This window comes from Hemicordylus capensis, chromosome 4, assembly GCF_027244095.1.
Source record: "Hemicordylus capensis ecotype Gifberg chromosome 4, rHemCap1.1.pri, whole genome shotgun sequence".
Classification (NCBI taxonomy): Eukaryota; Metazoa; Chordata; class Lepidosauria; order Squamata; family Cordylidae; genus Hemicordylus; species Hemicordylus capensis.
The window spans coordinates 41,375,589-41,394,649 of record NC_069660.1 but is presented as its reverse complement, the minus strand read 5'-3'; the positions used below and the strand labels follow the sequence as shown (position 1 = coordinate 41,394,649).

Genomic DNA, 19,061 nt, shown 5'->3' with positions numbered 1-19,061 from the left:
CCTATATCTACAAGAGCCAGTGTGGTGCAATGGTTAGAGTGCTGGACTAGGACCGGGGAGACCTGAGTTCAAATCCCCATTCAGCCATGATACTAGCTGGGTGACTCTGGGCCAGTCACTTCTCTCTCAGCCTAGCCTACTTCACAGGGTTGTTGTGAGGAGATACTTAAGTATGTAGTACACTGCTCTGGGCTCCTTGGAGAAAGAGCGGGATATAAAATGTAGTAATAATAATAATAATACAAACATGGGCTTATTGACTGACATGCCCTGCAGTCTGACATGGGTACTGTGCCCAGCGGTGGCTGGTCAGTAAGGGCAGGAGGAGCTGTGCCCCCACCCAACAAAACACACACTAGTAAAAGTTCAAACTTACCAGCAGCCAGGGAAGCCTCCAGAGCAGAGTGCTTTCTGCAGTCCATCCTCCCCTGCTTGTAACTTCTTGTTTTGGTCTTACTGGCTGGAATAACTGCTACTCATGCTGCTCCAGCCAATCTAATTCCTAATTCCTCCTGGCACTGACCCCAGGAAGAAGTAAAATAATGGGTAAAAATTGCACTTCCTGGTTGCTTCAGTGAGTATATTTTTAATATGTATTTTCCCTTCTTCCTAGGTGCAGTGCCAGGAGGAGCCCCCTAGGAAATAAATTGGCTGGAGCAGCTTGAGTAGCAGCTGTTCCAGCCAGTAAAACCAAAAGAGGAAGTTTCAGTCAGGGAGGAGGGGCTAGAGGAAGATCCCTGCCCTGAAGGATTCCCTGGCTGCTGGTAAGTCTGATCTTTTACTAGCTTGTTTGTTTGGTGAGGAATTGGTGAATACAACTCCTGCTTTCTCTCTTCTGTCCCTCTTTCTGCCTTTTGCCCTTCCTTTTCTGCTTCCTGCCTTTCTCCCTGCTTTTTGCCCTGGCTGTTCTGTTCTGCCTTCTAATCCACCCCACCCCACCCCTCCACCTTCTCCATCCACCCACCCCACCATCCCACTCCACAAAACTTTTGTCTTTTCTACATTTGCTCCTGCTTTTCTCCTCTCTCTCCCTCTTTCAGTTTTCTTCCAAGCTGGCAGGCTTGGGCAGGCTTTTAGAATTTGTATTGTTTTTGCATCACCTGGAGAAGCAAGTTTTGGACAGTATATAAATATGTTAACGGAATATTTTTAAAAAATCCAAGCCCAATGGCATGGAGGAAACTGGGATGGGTAGGCTCCAGCTTCGGTGATCAGGTTCTCTCCTGCTTCGCCGCTCCAATACCCACCAGCCGCAACTGCCTGTGCCACTGTGGGGTTTTGACACATACATCTATGGTGCTGTGCTGTTCCAGTACAACTCACCCTTGCGTGAATGCTGGTGATGCACTACGTCCCAATGCAAGTAGTGTGTGGCTTGCGATCTCGCAAGAGTGAGTTGTACTGGAACAGCCCTCTTGCACAGCACAGTAGGCATGTGTGTTAGAATCCTTCACCAGCACATGTGGTTCTGACCCCTGAAACCATCTGGAGTTCCCTCCTCTCTTTTATACCACAGGGGAAAGGACTAAAAATGCAATTCTCTTTATACAAATCAGGGTTTTCAGACACTAAACATCTGTGCTTCAGTTTCGCAAATACAACCAGTTTCATTTGCAAAAGTACATATGTAAAACTGAAGAACATAGATTTTAAAGTCCATTACTCCTAAGGATACAAATATCTAATCTTAATAATGAAAAAATAGAAGAACTGACTTTAAAGACATAACTCAATCCTTTTTCTTTCTTTTTTAATTCAAAGGGGAATCACTTATAGCAGATGGAATCCCTTAATGTATCTCTAATGCTCTTCTTTCAGGAAGCTTAGCTCAAAGCCAAATTTTTGTGAATAGTTTGCTCTTCTGGAGGATAGAAGAAATATTTCTAATGGTTTCTTCTGACTAAGCCCCTCAAAAGGATTGTTCTGGTTAATTTTAGCCCATTGTTTTTTTAAAAAATATATATGCTGATTTGGTTTGATGGTTTTTCTTTTTGGTCTAATTATTATTTATGATCACATCACAGTAAACAAGCTTTTGAAGTAGCACCGTTTTGATTTTGTGCGTACACTAAAACAATTATGCTTCCCACACATCAGTTTATCAGTGATGTAGGGGAGGTTTTTGCCACCCAAAAGAGTACTTAAGTAAATATGTTTTGGAGGACACCTGCCAGTGTTCTATTGAGCCATTTTCAGATACAATGAATGTGTTTTCTCATCAACAGGCTATTGTGCATCATAACTGTCCTCTTACCTAACAGTGTGGTCGATGGAACTGTGTCTGATGATACTTTGAGATGAAATTCCATTTGCGCACAGAACACGGATCAATGGAACCCAACAGAAGGTCAACAGGAGAAAAAATGTGGAAAATAAAATAAAAACACAAGGTTAGCACTTTCCAATATTCTGGACACTCACTTTCTCATTGCCGTATGTATCTATCTACAGGGAAATGTACAAAAGCAAACAGAATCAAGAATAAAGTCTGGCATAAGTACCTGAGTAGTAGGAATTCAACAAAGATTTGCTCTGAAGGGTTTTGCTTTGGACAGAAAATGAACAAGGAGAGGATGGTGCTAAGTAGGAAAGACATAAGGAAGAGACTTTAGAAACGTATAAAGACAGAGATTACAGACCAGGGATAAAAGCTCCTGAGAGAACAAGGTAGCACTGAATTCACAGGACTTTGCATAATTAAAGCAATTCAAAACAAACATACTCTTCTAGTAGAACAAATTATTTCCCTTGTAAAAATACAATGGGCTCCAATAATTTAGTATTGTTAATACACAGCAAAAATGGGTGACATATGGCCTACAGAGTGCTACTGCAATGCTATGAATGTCCCTCCACACCACACACTTGGAGATAGATTTAGAGTAAAGACTATAATAAATCTATAGCTGAGGCCTGGCTCGGATGGGGCGAGGGGAGGAAGCCGCGAATAGCTTATCTCCCTTGCCCATGTTGCTGGGTAGCCGAATCAGCTGCCCAGTCAATTGCCAGCTTCTGTCAATAGCAGGGAGGGAGCAGGAAATTATAGGGGCTGCGAGGCCTCTGGAGCTTCCATAATGCACTGCACAAGTGCATGGTACATTATGGGGAGCCTCCCAACACTGGTCGGGAGGATACTTGTGTGTAGGTGTCATGCAAAGATGTGTGGCACTGACACACGAGCATTTAGCCTGCTTTTTGGGCAACCTCGCACCCCAAACCCAGGGTAAGTGATGGGCTCCCTAAGTGGGCCTGTCACTGTGCCACCACAGTACACATGCACACATTACACATGTATTCGCAGCAGTACACTTGCACACCCAAAGGTTTTTGGTGCACGTGTGAATAGCTTCATTATCTTAATGACATTAGGCTGAAATACACTAAGTAGAAGTGGGTGTCCAGCCATATCCCTTAGTATCAAAGACTACTGCTGTGTTGCCAGGCATCCTGACAATGTCTACAAGGGAGTAACTCTTCGTTTTTAAGGTATATCAGAACTCTCATCTCAACTCACATCTCATCTTAGGCACGACATATATTTGAATAGGGATACAACTTCCCTTTCAATGATGCGGGCCATTCAATTCATTCAGCAAAAGTGGCCAGTGAATTTGCCTATTTGAATATTGCCCCATGAACAAAAAGCTAGTGATCACAGCAAACTTTATCTAAGCATCACTCAGAGTTGAAGCTCACTTCAAATTTAAGCTGTAGACAAAATTAAAGCTTGCCTGGCTGCATCCTACCCACCAACCCACCCTACTGCTCCAAGCCTCTTTATTTTCATTTTCATTTTGCTCTGGTGGCATGTCTTTAATCTTGTTCTTTGTATTTGGCACACAGTCATCACAGTATACAGGCATCAGGGAAGTTAGGAGGGGAGAAATAGCTTCCTCCATGCTGCTGGAATCATAAGAAAGCAGGCAAGCAGGTGAGAAGGTACTGATGAGGAGCTGGGAGAGGAATTGTATTGGGCCCTGTTGTAGCCCCAGTGATATCACTGGGACACAACAGCATCGGAAACAGACTCACATGTCTTTTTAATAACTATTTTCTGAGTTGGAGGAAATACTTCATTTTTTATAAGCACAATTGCAAGCCTGAAGAGGAGGGAGTCAGCCCTCATGAAAGAAAGGGGGGAAACCCCAAAACTGCCTAAAAATAAATTACGGCAGGGAAAAGGGCTGAATTGAACTCTTCTGCCTGACATACTAATTTCATATGTACAAAGAGGTTTGGAGTGTGTGTGTGTGTGTTTTCCCCCCTCAGTGAAGGAGCATTCAGTCATCACCTTTAAGCTAAAGATACGTTCCTTCAAAAAGTAAAAGGAACTGGGATGTGTGCAGAGCAGCTATATTTTAATAAATTCTGGAAGCTGGTTCATATATAGATCATCCTGTATTCAAGTATTTATGAGTAGTTTGATCACAGTTCTTGGGCATGTGGTTTTGTAATCCCTTCACATTTATTTCCAGAGTAACAATTATATACCTTTCTCTGTCTCCACCATGATGGGAAATGAGTTAATGCAAAAATCACAATACATTTTTTAAAAAAATGCCAGTGATAACGTAGAAATAGCTTTTCTACAATAATAAATAATAATAAAATAGATAAAATTCAAAGTAATCTCAGAAGCATCTCCAGAGTAAACATTACTTACAAATGTATGAAAGCTCATCACAATTGTGCCATAGGGTGAACAGTACTAGGCTAACAGAATTTCAGGTAGAGTTGCATCAAGCCTACAGAAATTATTCTTGCACGGGTTTAAAAAAAAAAAAATCAACAAATTCCTAAATAGACCTCGCATGGGAAACCAAACAAAATGTTTGTGTGCCAGTAGGATCTGCTGTTAATAAGGCTGTTTATAAATATGGAACTATAGCATAAACAACTCAGTTGATGGCATTTTATATATGCACCCAGTTCAAACATTATACAAGCCTCTTTAGGAGTCAGATTCTTTTCTTAACAAAAAGGATCATGTACTATTCCATTGTCAGAGGCGCTCTGTATTTATACATATATTGTGATGTAATGCCTTAAAATGCATGGCCTAAAAATATACCAAGAATGCAAATTGATTAGAAAAATATTGAAAGACAGGGATTAATTGGGCTTTACCATTTCCTATCTGAATGGTACAAGAAAACCCTAAAACTGAACATAGGCTATTTGCATCCACAGTTCTCTTCAGTAGTGTGACAAAAAAAAACACATTAAACAACCAGTAGATGTGAAGAGCAATTGAATTTTTTTATCACATTACTCCAAGCTTCTTACATTAATCAACCTTGCAAAAGGTGTATGTCTCAGAAAATATGAGTCCCAGAAGCAAGATAAGCAGGATGGTGATACCTAGAGATGCCTTGAATCTCCATGGAGAAATCTGCTCTCCACTTCAGAACACTTGGAGAAATTCTGAGCCACTGCCAAATTATGTTCATAACTAATCTGGTGAAATGGGACTACAATCCATAAAATCAGGGGGCACACATGTCCCCCTACCCAAAATCCTTTTGAATCTTTTGTCTCTAGTCTGGATTTAGTGTGAGAAGTGTTCCCCCAAAAGGTGTTTTAAACTGAAAACAAGCGCTCTCTCTCTCTCTCTCTCTCTCTCTATATATATATATACATACACACACACACACACAGAGTAAACATGCAAAATGTGAATTTTAAATCTACAAGAACACATTCTCTATTCTTTTAAAATGATAGTTGTACCATTGCTTTCCATTTACACAGGTGAAGATTTATTATTTAATAAGTAAAGCTTGCATACAGTCCTCTCTTTTTCTATGTGCAAAATTGGATTGGTAAAATAAAAAATGGTTCTGTTTTACCCAGATCAAAGGGGTTAAGAGACAGTCCAAGCCTGACCTTGCACAGCCCAGTTTGGATTGGACTTTTCCAGCGCCATTTGGAAATAATCAGAGCTTTCCAGAGCTCTAAATGGCAGTGAGAGTCTGGTTTGTTTTTGTGTTTTTAGCAATTGAAGCTGTGGAAATTTTTTAAAAAAATGTTTTCTGCCCTCTTTCTGCCTGCCTGCCTAAACATATCTCCTTTTAAAAAAGTTTTGTAAAGGTTTTTTTAGCCCATTTTTGTGTCTCAAGCAGCCAATTTCTGGGTTTCTCCTGCAATCCCCTGATATAACACCTCTTCCCCTGTGATTCTCTCGTGTTAGGTTACTTTTTTTGTGGATTCAGTGAGTATCATGGTTACTTTTAAAAATTGTTTTAAAGTTGGTCCAATCCCAACCCTAATTCCAACCCTAACATTCAGAAGAGTCCAACGGACTCCAAGCCAACATTTGCGGAGTCCGATTAGATCAGGTTGGGTCCAATCTCGACATTTGCATTTGTGCACAGCCCTAATAAATACCAATGGATTGAATAGAGTTCACTGATTTTTATGCAATAGCTATGGTGAAAGCCTTGTAGGTTTTCCTGAGGTTTTGGGGATCTGAGGGAAAGCTTTACAGATTGTTGAAGCTGGGCATCTGGCCCAAATTCCACTATTGGAATTTGGCAATTCTAATCAATGGCAATCTAATCATACCCACAGAGAACTTCTTTATGTACTCATCCCGTGTGACAGACCAACATTGCCCTCATTGCTCCTGATAGGCCATGACAACTTTATACCTCCCCTTGATCTACCATGGCTTTGAATGCAACATCAGATAAATGTTCTTATGTTCTCTCTATGCTCTTCCCACGGGCATACCAATGCAATGCTCTGCGCCTCAGAAGTATATTTTTCAGGCTCTTTATTTTCAAAGACAAACTGCTTGGCTTCCAAATCGAGATTCCTGAATAAGTAATTGTGATCAAATCCTAACCTTTACTTTCTTTTTCTTTCTGTCAGGTGTCATTCCAGCTGTGCCCACGATGCAGAGTTTTCCTTTGAATCAGTCCTACCAGGCTGGTTTTATCTATGACCCTCGGTATGACAGCCATCAGTATGGTGTCTGTGCAGCAGTGCCTCTGTGCCAGAAGTATCATTAGTATATCATTGTTCATTTGATACAGCACCTCACTCATCCTACTCAAGGGATGCCAGGCTACACGAGATGTGCTCTCTGGAATGACCTTGCATGTGCCTCATTGGACACTTCAGACATTTGTGGATAATTTTAGCTCCCTGCTCTGATCTCCCTTGTCATCTCCTTTCTTCACTGACATGATACCTGCATCCATTTGTATGGTAAGGAACTGAATAATATCACAAAGCATTCAAAAGAAGACATTTTATATCACAGAGGAATTCCAAATTTAACCATCTCCAGGTAATTTTTTTTAAACTTCTCTATTTTTCCCCCCTGTGTTCAACTTACCTTTCCACATTTGCAGATGAAATAATAGTGAAATCAATTACAATTTTGCTGAGGAATAACATTACAATTAAAAAAATATCTAGATAAACCACCAAACTAATCTTTTAAAAGGAGATTATTTACTCATTCCTTTCTGCAACAAAATCTCAGTCTGAGAACTCATGTGCTTCTCCACTCTCCTCCTCACCATGAGCTGAAGTAATATGCAAAATGGGCTGGATCATGTTTACTGAACATGATATCTCCCTGACTACCAAAAAGTGTTCCCTCTAAGAGAGATTCCCAGATGTTGATGACTACAGTTCCCATAATCCCCAAGGAAAAGCCATTGCAGTTGGGGATTCTAGGAGTTGTAGTCAACGGCATATGTGAATCCCTGTTAGATGGAACACTGCCACCAACTCTGTATCTGGAAATAATGGAAGTTTTAATCAAGTTGAGAAGAAGATACTGCATTCTAATAAATGTGGCATGACCCAATTCATTCATTTGCTATGCACTTCAGGCCCATACTGAGTGGAATGTTCCCTCAGAAATTATTGATTCAACAATCCCTTCCCTCCAATGTTTACATCTCTACTTCAGATTATCTGCATAGTATAATCCAGCCAAGCGATATAAATATCCAGAGGTGTCAGAATAATGATTGTAAGAGGGAGTTTGACAAACATCTCATGCACATTTTAATTCTTTAGGAGACTAGAGAGATTATTCTACTTTCTCATCCTATTCTAAATAGGTTCTACATGCTTAACTAAGCATTTCAGTTTTCCTTCTGAGTGGGTATGTTACAGATAACGTGGCTATTCTCATGTCACTGTACCAAGAAATTTAGGAGAGATCATAAATAAGGGTTGAGGACATTTTACAACATTTAACAAAGTTATCATCACTGAAGCCAGGAAGAGCTAGGAACTCTCACAATCAGTGATAAAGGGCTCTGATCTGCAAGGAAGGAAGCCTTAAAAATCTTACCTCTTCGGCAGACAATCGAGGGCTCCTTCCTGGGTGGGTGGATTGCCTGCCCAGACGATTGCCGGCTACTGCCGACAGCATGGAGGGTTGGGGGGACTTGGATGCCTCATCCTTGCCATCAGAACTCCAATAATGCACTGTGCAAGAGTCCATGCAAAGCCGCACGGCATGACACACAAGCACTAAGCCTGATTTAAGAGCGCCCTCACACCCCAAACCCAAGCTAAGCAGTGGGCTCCCTAAGCAGGTTTGCCACCGCACTGCCACCAGGAGCTGTGCAGTTCCTGGTGGTTCACACACGCTGGCAAAACTGGGCTGGGCTTCCTTATCCCAGTGTTGCCTGTGCCTGTGAATAGCCCCAACATCTAGCTGCTCATGTGAGGAGGTACTCCATCCCCAGGGATAAACGCATCTGGTGCTACCTGGACCTGGCTACTAGCTTAGAACAGAATATCTAACACCTATAGGAGGCCATTTCCCCTCCATTGCCATAACTGAAACTTTGAAGAGCATCTGTTGGAGAAGCAAAAGTGGGATCTTTTATTGTTTTTTCTGCTGTTTGTTTATTGTTTTTGTTTACTTGTATTTTTATCCTGGTGGCAAGCTGCCTGGGGCACTCTCTGAGCACATGGACGGGATAAAAAACAACCCTTGAAATTGTTTTATTGAAATGATTTTTAAAACTCTTGTGGTTTTAAAATGACCAGGTTATTAGGTCATTTTTGCCAATGAGTCTCCAGAAAGCATCAAGCAAGAGCTGAGAATAGTTCAGAATTCATTTTTTTAAAGGTGCTCTGTTTGTCTATAGATTCTTTTACTGCCCAAGTTCTTTGAAAAAAATTGTAGATTATTTTTTTAAAGCCTCTAGAGAAGTGATCATTTTCCATTCAGTGACTTATTTTACTAAGGTTAATACAGCATCTGATCATTTCATTGGGCAATTAACTATTCAGTTTAGACATATTTGAAAAAGTAAGCGAGCGGTCCAAGTACTTTTAATAGCAAAGCCTGGAAATGGGATTAACATTGTAAGATCATTATACCTGCTACTGTCATTTCAGAATGCCCACCATCAGGGCTTGTTTAGAACAGACGTGCTATGTATCAGTAAGGTGGAATTAACAGAATAATAGTCCTGTCAGAAATATCTGCCATTACAAGTTCATGCCATTGCACCCAATGAATTTTTACTTGGGGTGATGAAAACATAGGAATTTGAAGGGCTCCTATTCTCTCCACCCTGTATATTACAGGAAGGAAAGGGGGATGTAGACTTGGAAAAGAATACTCTACAATGTTCTTAATAGAATAGATTATCTTCAATTATAATTAATGCATTGTTGAATATTCTTTCCAAGTCCAGAAGATATCTTTGTGTATGTGTGCTTTTGGCATTTTTCCTTGCTCAATGAGCCAGTAACCATACAGCTTGAAAAGAGTTAGCTTTCTCTTTCTGCTTTTCTGTATACATCTTATGTAGGTGAAAGGATAAACAAGAAGTATTGAAAACAATATTCATGTGAACTGTCGCATCCATTTAATGAACACTTGTATCCTATTGCCAAACTCTTTAGTTTAAGAGGCAAGTTAAGGTGCTTGCAGTTATCATTCATGCTCTGATAAGCATAGAAATTGCAAGTTAAGGCTATGTAAACTGTAAAATGTAGGACTTACTCTGGAGTGAACATGCAAAAGACAGTACTGTTAGGTAGTTGCTGCAAGATCAAAAGAGGCTCAACAAGCTAATAATGTCTGATCAAGAGACAACACTGTTCAGTTTGAAATAGTGCATCAGCTAGTCCTTATGGCTAAGCAGAAAGGCAGACAGCACCCATCTTTACTGAGGGAGAGGACTGCTACTGGGAAGAATCAGTCAGGCCATTTAATATGTACTGTGATGTGCAACCTCAGTTGATTCCTCTGTTATAATGGGACTTCAAGGTAACTTGAACAACATTCAATTGATTTTTTTAAAAGAACCCATTACACTATGGACCTGAATTTTGGGGTACATTTTAAAGAACAAGGCGGGGGGTGGGGAGAGAAAGGTAGGTTACCCTTGGCTGAATAAAGGCTGACAATGTGCTTCTTAGAAGTCATTTCTCACACTGCTGTGTTTTGATTATTTTTCCAAAGATCTGCACAACCTTTGGAGAGATAATGGCACTATTTTTCAGGCATTATAGCTGAAATATTCATTTGGATTTTATGCTCTTTAAATGTCCCATTTAAAGAGCAGCGTGTCTTGTGATGATTTTAAGAGCAGTATGTCTTGTGATGTGGACATTCTCAGAGAAGGTTTGCCCCACCCCCTCAGACCACATAGAAAAAGAAGAGAGAAACACTCAGGTATGTTCCTCATCTATCAAAATACAACCAACCTATCTCCTGCTCATGCCTCCAAGAGTTGGAGGAGTGGTAAAGCAGGGAGAGGGAGAAGGGACAAACCTTCAGCCCTGGATCAGTCAAAATGAAGCAAGATCTCCTTGAAATCTTAAATCAGATTTGTGGCTGGGACTCTACTATTGACTATAGAAAAACTAAGCTTCTTAGGGCTGATAACATTTTAAATGTCAATTTAGTTAAGTTCTTGAATGCTAAAATAAATCATTCAAACACATTGGTCTAAAAAATATTAGAAAGACCCCCTTACCACTCACAAAAGCTCTAGTAGATAGGGAAACATCTCAGGGGCAGAAACAATAGCATTTCCCCCTCCCTATTAATTGACCTTAATTTAATTTAATATTATTACATTTTTGCTCTTGTGAGATCCAAGTCGTGTAAGTATCAAAAGCTTCCTGAATACAGAGGTACCCACTGCAAGCAAATGAAACTTACTGAATCCATTAACATCCTGGCAGCTTGAAGAAAAGGCTTCTTCATTATGAACAGCACTGAGCTTTGTAGCAGTCTTGTCTGAAACAGCAACAGGCCCCATTTCTCTTTGAGTGCTGCTCTGAGTCTCCTTTTGCTTCTTGGCTAGTTTCCTTCAGGATGTTTTGAAGAGGGAAGAAATCATGGTTAGTGTTTATCTCATTAATAACAATTCAAAGGCAACAAATTAATTAATTGTCTCAACTGGAACAACATGCAGGGCTTGTTGCAAATGTGAGGAAGCATCATAATACATCTCCATTGAAAGCATTAGCAATGGAGAGTGCATATGCAAATCAGCAATGGAGTGCCATGGAAGCTGAGCAAGCAAAAATGGGCCTTACACTGGTCAGCCAAGAAAAAAAAGAATGTATCAAAATGGGGCAATAATGGGATAATACCATAATTGGGCCTGGAATGTCCCAGTCATGGCTTATACTAGGGGTTAACATTTGGATGCCCCAAGATCAAACCCTCTCTCCCTCCCTCTCTCTCGGAGGAGTGGTGCCTGCTTCCCCCCTGTGGCCAAAGAGAAGGGGAAAGGCAGCTGTCAGCTGGGGCAACAGGACTTGCTGACACACACAGGGAACTGGTAGGTTGGGGCTTTACCTGCTATTTGCTACTGTCTTCTCTGGAGCAGACCTCTAGAAAAACTAATTGCTGACCTTAGATATAAGAGAGTTGTTTTTACGTGAAGGATCTTTTCACAAGTGAAGTGTATACTGGGTTTCACATCTCTTATGTCTGATTTTATACATAATTAAAGGCTACATTGGATAGATTGTAATTTTTTAAAAGATGTTTTCTTTGCTTCATTTCCCATAACCAAAATCTGTAAGTGACACATCCCAGTCCAAAAGACATTCCTAGTTTAGACATTCCTATCACATTATTCACTTGTGATGTTTTCTAGGTTCAGTATGCCTCTGACTAGGGATGTGCACAAAATTCACCCAAATCGATTCAAATTCGAATAGATTCGAGCAAATTTTTTGCAGATCCCTACTTCTGACTACCCATTGTTGGGGATGGGGAGAAATGCTAGTAGGGCAGAGCTCTTGCCTTCATATCTTGATGTGGGGTTCCTGGAAGCATTTGGCTGGTCACTGCTGGAAACAACTTAGGAACATAGGAAGCTGCCATATACTGGGTCAGACCATTGATCCACCTAGCTCAGTATTGTCTAACCAGGGATTCTCAACGTTGGGTCTCCAGATGTTATTGGACTTCAACTCCTATAATCCCCAACCAAAGGCCACTGGGGCTGGGAATTATGGGAGTTGAAGTCCACTAACATCTGGGAACCCAACATTGAGAATCCCTGGTCTACACAGACTGGCAGTGGCTTCTCCAAGGCTGCAGGCAGGAGTCTCTCTCAGCCCTATCTTGGAGAAGCCAGGGAGGGAACGTGGAACCTAGATGTTCTTCCCAAAGTGGCCCCATCCCTGACGGGAATATCTTACAGTGCTCACATGTAGCCTCCCTTTCAAATGCAACCAGGGTGGACCCTGCTTAGCAAGGGGGTCAATTCATGCTTGTTACCACAAGACGAGCTCTCCTCCTTTGATGAACTAGATGCAAACCTGATCCAGCAGAGCTCTTACATTCTTAAAAGGCCCTATGAAGTATAATTGAACCTCTTACCTTTGCCATATCTAAACAACCTTTTTGCCATATTAGGCTTAAAAACAGGGTTCAGTTTTCTCACTCATGTCACTTGGTGAAGCTATTACAAAATGTCCCTCTCCCCATTATTTTCATTTGGTGAGCATTTCTTCTGACTGTGCCCATTTGAAGAGGGGTCTTTTATTTACCATGTTTTGGAAACCCAATGAAAGCCCCAAATCATTTGGATGTTATGGCAAAAGAATGATCCACTTAAGTTGAACATCCAAAGTGGGGCTGGAAGTCCCACCCCAGCCCCACGCACCCCCAGCAATTTATCACTCATGGTTACAGTGACATTTATCTGAAGAGGCAAACATATCTCTGATGGTGGGTGTTTTCATTGGGAGGCTGGGGATTATATCTTATGTAACACCTGGAAGTGCATTCAGAAGAAATGCTCACCAAATAAATGTCACCTTGTGGTGTCTTTACCATATTAAACATGAACATGGAAGCTGAGGCCAAGTGATACAAACTCTTCCATTCACACAAAGATTTCTTCCTCTCATACCAACAAAGTAGTCTCAGTAAAAGATGCTTACAATGTTTGTTTGTTTGTTTAAACATTTTTATATCCCGCTCTTCCTCCAAGGAGCCCAGAGCGGTATACTACATACTTCAGTTTCTCTTCACAACAATCCTGTGAAATAGATTAGGCTGAGAGAGAAGAGACTGGCCCAGAGTCACCCAGCAAGTATCATGGCTGAATAGGGATTTGAACTCGGGTCTCCTTGGTCCTAGTCCAGCACTCTAACCACACCACACCACACCACACTAATCTCAACATGGTTGAGAAGGCACATCCACCTTTGGTGACAAGCACAATATTTATGATATTTCACTGGTAAGTAGTATGTTAACCTCTCCTCCACCTCTAACAAAAGCCTTTTCATGGTGGGAGCTACAAATCTTAGAAACAGATGGTAGTTTCATATAAACAGAAGAGGGACATTTATATCCACAAAGGCAGAGTTGCTATGAATGCAATTTACTACTGTTTTGTTTGTTTGTTTTGTTTTTTCTGCTCTCCTGAAATGGGCTCAGGACAGGTACAATAATAAGGCACTGGGCCTGTAAAAGAAACAGAAGCCATTTTTAATTCACACATCCATCCACATTCACCTGTGTCAAAATCTGAGCTAATTGAGGATGACAGCAAAACCTCTGGCATAAACAAGAACCAGTGCCAGCTCAAAAAATGCACTAAAAAACCCCACAAGAATGAAAGATCCCAATCTTTGATTTTAGCTGCCAACAGTATGAAGACGGAGAAAAGTGATCAGCTAAGCTTCTGTTGACATTTGGCTGTCCCAGTCTTCATTCATATCAGGGGGTGGTGGTGGTGGGAAGATTCTTTAAAAATGAATCTGTGACATTCAATAAACCAGCAGCCTGGAAAGATACCACACAAATCCTTTGCAGCAGCAAAGAACTTTGCTCACATGGCCTTTATTGATAAGAAAATAAAACAAATAAAAATGGGAAGGGGAGAAGGATTATTGTAAGAAGAGGCTTTAGTCTTATTTTCTTTGTTATTCAAGTCTGTATAATGAAACTGAATTATGTTAAGAGTCCCCACCACCACCCCCGTAGACTAAATTGATTTGCTCAGAGGAAAAATGAACCTAAATCATGTCTCCCTCTTTAAGTAAAATATAATTTGATCCTTGCATAGGAAATCCATCTTTTCAATTATATATCAACCATGTTTACTTAACTCTGTAGGCATATTCAGCCAAGTGAACTATGGTTAAAACTGTGCTCTGCAGACATTCCTATTCATTCTAGGACCCTTCTGGGACATGCTTCTCAAATGGAAAATATCATGAGCCATATCCATGTATTATGTTCAGCACATGCATAATCTATCTATCTATCTATCTATCTATCTATCTATCTATCTATCTATCTATCTATCTATCTATCTATATCTCCTGGGTGTGCCTTTAGAATGTGTGTCCCGGCAAGCCATCTGATTGGCTGGGTGCCGGGCAGCACACCCAGGAGACCACCAGAGGCAGAGGCAGCCATGGCTGTGGAGACAAGCAGCAGGCGGGCCTGGCCGCGGGGACAAGCTGTGGCGGCAGCGGGCCTGGCTGGTGACCCCGCAGACATGACCGAGGAAGCCAAAGGTGGCAGGCGGGCCCGGCAGCCGTGGAGCCAAGCAGCGGTGGGCCTGGCCGGTGGCCGAGCAAGCAAGAGGCGGCATCAGTGGGCATGGCCGGGAGGCCAAAGATTGCAGGGGGCCCAGCCATGGGGGCAAGCGGCGGCGGCGGACCTGGTGGCCGTGGAGCCAAGCGGCAGCAGCGGCATGCCTGGCCAGCAGCCGTGCAGGCAAAAGGCAGCATTGGCGGGCATGGCCGGGAGGCCAAAGATTGCTGTGGGGGCAAGCGGGGAAACGTGACAGAGGAGATGGTTGACAGGTGCAAGACTCAACGATTAGTCTCCCACATTGTATCGGCGGCTACAGATGGTAGAGATGGAGACTGAGGGACATTTGATGAAACTTGATGAAAATGGTGATGAAAAGAAAAAGGGACCATGGTATCATAAATAAAATAAAAGAGGGCAGAATAAGTGGTGGGGGAGAAAACTGAAGGGCTGCGGGGGGTGGGGGGAGCTACGGAGAGCCAGACTGTGAGGAGAAACAAACACCAGATTTCTCCCCCCACCAAAGTACTGCCTGGAAAAACATAGGTCCAACAGTAGCCACACTCAACACTAAAAACAAAAACAAAACAGCTGAAGGACTTCTAGGACAAACACTGGGGTAAGAGGTAGGGAGGGGAAAGATGTTCTGTGTGATTCCATAAAAACATTGAAAGAAACCAAAAAAAACCAGCCCTGGGGGCTTTTAGAGACAACACTGGGGAAAGAGGTGAGGGAGATGGCAGGCGAGACACTGGGGCAGAAGGCAGGGGGATGGAAGGTGAGACACTGGGGCAGAAGGTGGGGGTGTGGAAGGCGAAACACTGGGGCAGAAGGTGGGGGGATGGAAGGCGAGACACGGGGGCAGGGGGATGGAAGGTGAGACACTGGGGCAGAAGGTGGGGGGATGGAAGGTGAGACACTGGGGCAGAAGGCAGGGGGATGGAAGGCGAGACACTGGGGCAGAAGGTGGGGGGGATGGAAGGTGAAACACTGGGGCAGAAGGCGGGGTGTGTGGAAAATAAACAACTGAACAACCAGCCAAATTCTCACAACACAACTCCAAAAAGTAAGTAAACTACCGCACAGAAGCTCTGTGTGGGCTCAGCTAGTTTGTGTATATTGTACATATTATGTTCCACCATGCTCAGGTTACTTCCTATGAGTACCCTGCCTTTGAAGGGACCTGTATCAAGGTTCACTTTCAATGAACACATGTTCAGTCATTTATTCACACAAAAACATGTACATGTGTACAGACCTTCGTTGACATCCAGACTTCTGCTACACTGGTGCTAAGGGGGAAGGACAATTTTCACCAACCTCCCCTTTTCTCTGAAAATTTTCATTGATCTCCCTTTTCCAGTGTGCCTCTCAACAATATGTCCCTGAGGGATACATGACCCTCATGGACATATTGGGGTCGGCCTCAGTAGGCTTCAGAGGAAAGGGGAGATCGGTGAAAATTGCCCTTCCCCCATAGCACCAGTGCAGCATTCGTCTGGGTATCAGCCCTTGTATGCATGTACAAAGTAACACCTGTTTAGGTATATGAGTGACAATGCCTGTATATGATGTATATGACATTAGCTCTATCAAGTTTTAAATGGAACTATCTTTGAATAAATTAATAAAGTGTGGGCTGAAGTGGTACTTACTTGAGCCTTGTCCACTTTCAATGGGAGATAAGGTTCCCATCGATGGTTTCTTCCTGCCCATCCCTCAGGCCAGGCGCGGTGCGTGAACTCTCCTCCAGGGGGGCGGCGGGCAGCTTCTTTAAGGTAAATGGAGCTGGTGCTCCGTTCCACCCAGCAGCCCCCACGGCGGGGAATCGCCTCGGCCACTCACCTGGCCACTGGCAGGGGCTCGGAGCGGCACGGAGCTGCTGGGGGCTCGGAGCCGCGGGGGGCTGCTGGGCGGCACGGAGCACCGGCTCCGTTTACCTTAAAGAAGCCCCCTGCCGCCCCCCGGAGGCGCATTCACGAGCCGCACCTGCCTCAGGCCACTGATTGTGGATCAGCCAAGGAGAATCACATGCTCTACTACAGCTTCCAACTTCCTACTGGCTGTGGCATGTTTCTTCCATTTGAAATGACTACTTTTATACCATGTCAACAAAGGAAACCACCATGTGCATTGTGTATGAACCACTCTGCTTATGGATAATATCATGGACATACATTTCCCAATGGTGCAGCTTAAGTATTTGCAATATTGTTGTTTTCTCTTCTAGGCATGCTGTGAAGTTTCAAAGGGTTTAACTTTTTAGAGAAAAACTGCAGTCTTTCAGAATTTATATTGGGATACAAATCTATGCCTGTCCTGCTCGAGTCCTATGTCTGGGTACCTTAGCTGGTCAAAGAAAAAAGAAAGGTAGCTGATACATCCTAATACATCCTACTGTAGTAAGCAGTAGCTTCATGTACACAGTGGGACTGCCCCTACAGCTCTGGGTGTTTCCTTACACATGCATTCTGGTGCAATGCAGTGAGCAGGTCCCTCTCCTGGAGTGCTCTACCACAGCAGAAACACATGGCCACCCTATTGAGATTTGTTCCTTTCCACTGAATGAAGATTGCTGTGTTCAGTAATGAAACTTCTGCATTTGGAAAAAGAATTGTTTGAGAAAATGTGGGGAAATGTTCTGAAACTCAGTTCATTTTAAAACATTGACATAAACAGGAAAAGAAAAATAATTTCCAGACATGTTTCCTTCTGTTTTAGAGTTAGGCTTTATGAAAGGAAGTTGAGTGTTTGTACCTAAAGTTTCTGTCACTCCTATTAAGTTACTTGTTTAAAAATATGAGCAGCCAAACACTAGACTGGCTCTAAAAACTGCAAACATGTTTTTTGCAACTGTCTTGAGTTGAAAAACAGGTATACATAACACAGGAAGCTGCCATATACTGAGGGTATTCTCACGATCCATGGAAAGTGGGCTAAAGGAGCTTAGCCCGCTTTCCATGGATTGTGGGAACCACTGGGCTTGCAGGCGAGACTGTTTTCCCCAAAGCAGGTAACCTACTTAAATACCCCTCTCCTTAAAGGGGTTAGCAGAGCGAGCGCTCCACTAACCCCATTTTTTAAATCTTGTATTGCCATGGTGCGGCTTCGCGCCGTAGCACGCCGCAGCAACACATGAGGAGACCCCAGCCAGGAAGCTGCATGCAGCCTCCCAGACTCAGGGTCTCTCCAGCATGCCCCCTCGAACTTCCAGGGGCTGTGTGGCCTCTGATCCCCACAGCCCCTGCCGGTTCCATGAAGGAGCCGGCAGTCATGTGGGAGGCTGATCCGGCTGCCCAGGAATGCAATAGTGATTGTCTGTGGGGAGAGCGGGCTAAGCCTGCTCTCCCCGCAGACTCGATTTAAGCTCTTCTCACTGATCATGAGAAGAGCTTCACTGAGTCAGACCCTTGGTCCATCTAGCTCGGTATTATCTACACAGAGTGGCAGTAGCTTCTCCAAGGTTGCAGGCAGGAATCTCTTTCATGGGAATCTCTTACAGTGCTCACACATGTGGTCTCCCATTCAAATGCAACCAGGGTGGACTCTGCTTAGCAAAGGGCACAACTCATGCTTGCTACCAAAAGACCAGCTCTCCTCCCCAATACAATCAATGCATAACTCATTAATTATGTTATGATTAGACTCCAATGAGATGAATGGAATTACTCAGCAGCAGATCCTAACAGCATGAGGTGCCGAGCCCCAATCCAGGATCTTGCACCCAAAGAAGCTCTAATGCACATACAATGAGTTTAATATCAGGTACTCTGTTTATTGCAGTGTGAGGGACACCTCTGGATATGCAGCAATACTGCATGTATCAAACTGCCCCAGAGATTGCCAAACTGGGAAAGCCCATACTTGTTGATGTTGTGAGATAAAACTGCATGCTATCTGTGTGCTGACATCATCAGATATCAACCTATCTGCATGCTGACATCATCAGAAGAGGCCCTTCTACATGTCATTCCGCCTTGTGTATCTCTGTGGAAGATAGAGATACACTATGTGATTGGGCCTTTTAAACAGCAATGCCCAGATTATG

The 19,061-nt window shown here is 42.9% G+C and overlaps 1 protein-coding gene and 1 long non-coding RNA gene across 20 annotated transcripts in view; one reads left to right on the top strand and one right to left on the bottom strand.

The window, feature by feature from the left end:
* PTPRT (protein tyrosine phosphatase receptor type T) overlaps positions 1–19,061 on the bottom strand; it is a 938,880-nt gene that overhangs the window by 106,073 nt on the left and 813,746 nt on the right. For 15 of the 19 annotated variants that reach the window (XM_053243888.1, XM_053243892.1, XM_053243890.1 and 12 more), the window contains 3 exons: positions 11,159–11,307; positions 2,502–2,579; positions 2,255–2,290 (listed from right to left, as the gene is read on the bottom strand). In XM_053243888.1, the coding sequence (XP_053099863.1) occupies positions 2,255–2,290; positions 2,502–2,579; positions 11,159–11,307 (263 nt within the window). The remainder of the gene's footprint in view (positions 1–2,254; positions 2,291–2,501; positions 2,580–11,158; positions 11,308–19,061) is intronic. The other 4 variants (XM_053243900.1, XM_053243901.1, XM_053243907.1 and 1 more) reach the window with 2 other exon arrangements.
* On the top strand, positions 680–7,503 carry LOC128322517 (uncharacterized). The gene is made up of 3 exons (XR_008305747.1): positions 680–764; positions 2,226–2,390; positions 6,874–7,503. It is a non-coding gene; the product is annotated as an uncharacterized LOC128322517 (long non-coding RNA).